Source organism: Leuciscus leuciscus, assembly GCF_965113295.1.
Source record: "Leuciscus leuciscus genome assembly, chromosome: 17".
In the NCBI taxonomy this organism is placed as follows: Eukaryota; Metazoa; Chordata; class Actinopteri; order Cypriniformes; family Leuciscidae; genus Leuciscus; species Leuciscus leuciscus.
Window position 1 is genome coordinate 37,917,950 of NC_138741.1, and position 3,660 is coordinate 37,921,609.

The 3,660-nt window shown below is 41.2% G+C and overlaps 1 protein-coding gene across 1 annotated transcript in view; it reads left to right on the forward strand.

The window, feature by feature from the left end:
- The first annotated feature begins 574 nt into the window (after positions 1–574).
- The window catches only part of esrrb (estrogen-related receptor beta), a 100,683-nt gene continuing 97,597 nt past the window's right edge, over positions 575–3,660 (forward strand). The window contains exon 1 of the mRNA XM_082143656.1: positions 575–1,030. Coding sequence (XP_081999782.1) covers positions 981–1,030 — 50 coding nt within the window. The 5' untranslated portion in view covers positions 575–980. The remainder of the gene's footprint in view (positions 1,031–3,660) is intronic.

Consider the following 3,660-nt stretch of genomic DNA (forward strand, 5'->3'; position numbering starts at 1 on the left):
TTATGCACAGTTTATAGTTATTACTCTAGTAACTACATGTAACAATGACACTGTAAAATAAACTGTTACCAAATAAAGTGTAACCCAAAATAATAATATATAATAATCAAGGTTTTCCTCCTCACATTAAAAGAATAAGTTGTTTTTGCGCTGTTATTTAGTATTTGCTTGAGTCTGTTTTGTATGTGAGTGTGAGTGTGAGTGTGTGTGTGTGTGTGTGTGTGTGTGTGTGTGAGTGTGAGTGTGTGTGTGTGTGTGTGTGTGTGTGTGAGTGTGTGTGTGTGTGTGTGTGTGTGTGTGATCATCTGTGTATTTATTTATAAATAATTATTTATTATAATTAATTATTAGTGCATGTATTTATTATTACACAGTATTAAATGCATAATTACACTGTAACACAGGAACATTAAAATAAAGTGTAACCCAAAAATAGGAATACATAATAATCCAGGTTTTGTGCTGTTATATAGTGTTTGCTTGAGTCTGTTGTATGTGTGTGTGTGTGTGTGTGTGTGTGTGTGTGTGTGATCGTCTGTGGGAGTATTTCAGCACACAGCCCCTCCCCCTGCTCACTCCCCCCTCCCCCGTGGCCCCGCCCCCTCAGCGTGTTAAGCCCCGCCCCCTCCGAGGCATCAGCCAACAGCAGCTGTTCCATATTCATCAAGCTCTTCAGTCTTAAAGAGACCGACACTGAGCGTGCACACACTCATTCTGCCTCACACACACTCACCGTAGCGCTCGCTCTCGCTCTCTCTCTCTCTCTCCGCTTCACCCTGATCTGAGCAGACCCCCTCCCCCCCACTCACACACTCACACACACACACACACATGCGTACCTGAGTCGGTGGGCTGCACTGCTGGAGGGTCTCTCCACCTCAACTTTCCTGAAGGTGTTCGCTGGTGTGTACGGGGAGAGCGAGTGTCCGGTGTATCCGCTTCTCTTCTTCTCTTCCTCCTGGAATGATAACACTGGGCTGATGGACATTTCCGAACTTTGCATCCCTGATCCTCTCAGCTATCATAACCAGTAGGTCATCTTCTCTCTCTCTCACGCACTAACTCCTGTGTTTGCTTCTCAACTCTCTGATAGCACAGTTTCCTGAACTTCACGCTTGCATCTTCTGTTTCACACGCATGTTTCAGATCCAGACACTTTTCTCGTTTTGCTTAGATTGTGTGTGTGTGTGTGTGTGTGTGTGTGTTGCAGTGGGACGCTCTTCTAATGCCTTGATTTGTGTGTGTTTGAACACAAGTGTCCCGGGTTCTGACGCACGGATGTTTGTGAGTGAGCGAGAGAGAGAAGCCGCGGTGGAGAAGGGTGTTTTTGAGTGTTCCCAGAGGACTCCTGGTGTCCCGGGGCCGTCTGAGATCTGAGATCTGGAATAATGCACTCGCTCTATATAGACTGGGAAGTGGACACTTACAGGAGTCGGCTCTTATTCCTATTTTTCACAGAAATCAAGTTGCTTTGCCTTTTCATAGTCTTTTTTATATTTTTGGGGTTTCAACACGTTTTCTCCAAATTGTCCCGAGCCACATCTTAAATTGGCACTTTATGAAACAGAAAGATTGCGTACAGTGTGTCGCATTTACACAGGGGTTTTGAGACAGTAAACTCAGTCTTAGCTTGTGTTTGGGTTGTCATAAAAATCAACATTGAGCGTAATGTGCACTAACTCCACACATGGATTTTTTGGATATGGATTTGTTCGTTTACTCTTCAGTAACATGTCACATCAGCTGCTCTCTCACATAAAGAAATGGGTCGAATTCAAACTGTGTGTGTGTGTGTGTGAGTGTTTGGGGTAAAATAGGCTAGATTACACTCAAGTCGAGTCTCTTAAACACATATTTTAAGCTGCGTTGTCGTTTTACACTAAGACGGATTACAGAGGTTGAGTAGAGCTCATGCATTTCCACTCTCACATAATAACACCTTTGTGTTCGGGTTATATTCAAAATGCATTATTTTTATTTAGAGTAAAACAAAATGTTCTATCTCTACTAAAATTACGAATCATAAATAGTCTGATGTTGAAAACTAAAGCCTGATTTAATTATTATTATGAGTTTGTTAAATGTTTTAGTGATTTTTAAAATCTTCATTAAACATGCGTGTAAAACACCATCATGATACACTTTCATCACTGAGTCTGTTAACAAATGATTTGATCATATCATAATTATTATAATACAATCAAATTAATACAGTGATTATATTACATAATTTATTTTTGCATTGAAAAACAATAAATAGCCCTTTTTTTATTAGACATTAAAAATTATCACACATTTGCAGTTACATCATAGATGTAATATTAATGTAGAGTGATAGCATTTATTAATAGAGGAAGTTGTTTTAGGGATTGGACTGTGCATCTGTACATTTATTCGTTTTTAATAATAAAAAATCGACTTTATGTAATTTATTCAGATGTTTTAGGGATTGGATTGTGCTTCTATACATTTATTCGTTTTAAATTGAAAAGCTTTATTTAGTTTAAGCCGGTCTAAAATATTTTTCCACAAATTGTAATTGAAGTGATTGAATAAAATTTAAATTTGAATAAAAAAGTTTAGTCCGTTTTAAAGCTGAGCTTGAAGGGTGTGTGACGCCGGGGCTGATGGGATTGAACACGCCTGACCTCAGATGCACTGGGTCCACTGGTAAACGTAGGGAAGTTGAAGATCTTTGACGTCTTCTTCTTCTTCTTCTTCACTCATCTGGGACATTCGATCCGACCCGGAGCGGAGACCGCCTCTCCTCGCTCTCTCCGGTCCCGGCCTCGGCTCTCCTCTCGCTCGCGGTGTGTGTTCTTCGCAGGGATGACAGGATTATGTCTGTATGCATAAGCACTACAGGACAAATTCAATTGAACAATTGTTTGACTTCATTACCGAGTTGGCGAATCGAGCACAGAAAGCGCGTATCTCTCCCGCGTTTCCTTCCCTCCGCTTTTATCTCATTAGGTTGAGGAAAAAGCAGCTTTGGGAATTGCATTAGTGCATCTTAAGTTAAAAGCGCTGCGCTCTTTGAGCAAGTGTTTCAGTGCTGTTGGGTTAATCAGATTTTTGCTGTCTGTGAGGAGATGCTATCGCGAGTAACCAAAGCGGCCGGCTCTCACACTATCCAGATGGGATCAGCTTACAGTAATTTGGTTTCAGAAAACATTACTCACACAGATCCATGGCTGTGGTCAGCCCACATATTCATGAGCTCGGGGAGGGTTTCGATTCTCTGGCCAGTCCAGCTGACCTCTGGCCAAAATGAGCCGTTCGCTTTCAGAACCATGCTTTTATTAAAGCAAACACGCCATATAATGTTTCTGAGTGTGTGTGTGTTCTCCACACATGCTCTGCTGAGCGTCTGTTGTGGTGCGAGCGCGTTTAACCCTGATACACACACACTAACTCTCTCTAAACAGCCTGTTTTTTGGGTTAGTCAGGCAATGAATCTCCATTATAACAAGTGTAAGACATGTTACACTCATGAAGTTCTTTAGTTGCGTCAGCACTCTAGACAATGCTGGGTTGTTTCAACCAATGTTTGGGTCAAATATGGACAAATCCAACGGTTTAAAAATTAAATTTTAAATTGTAACCCAACGGTTGGGTTTGTCTATATTTGACCCAAGCATGAGTTGAAACAACCCAGCA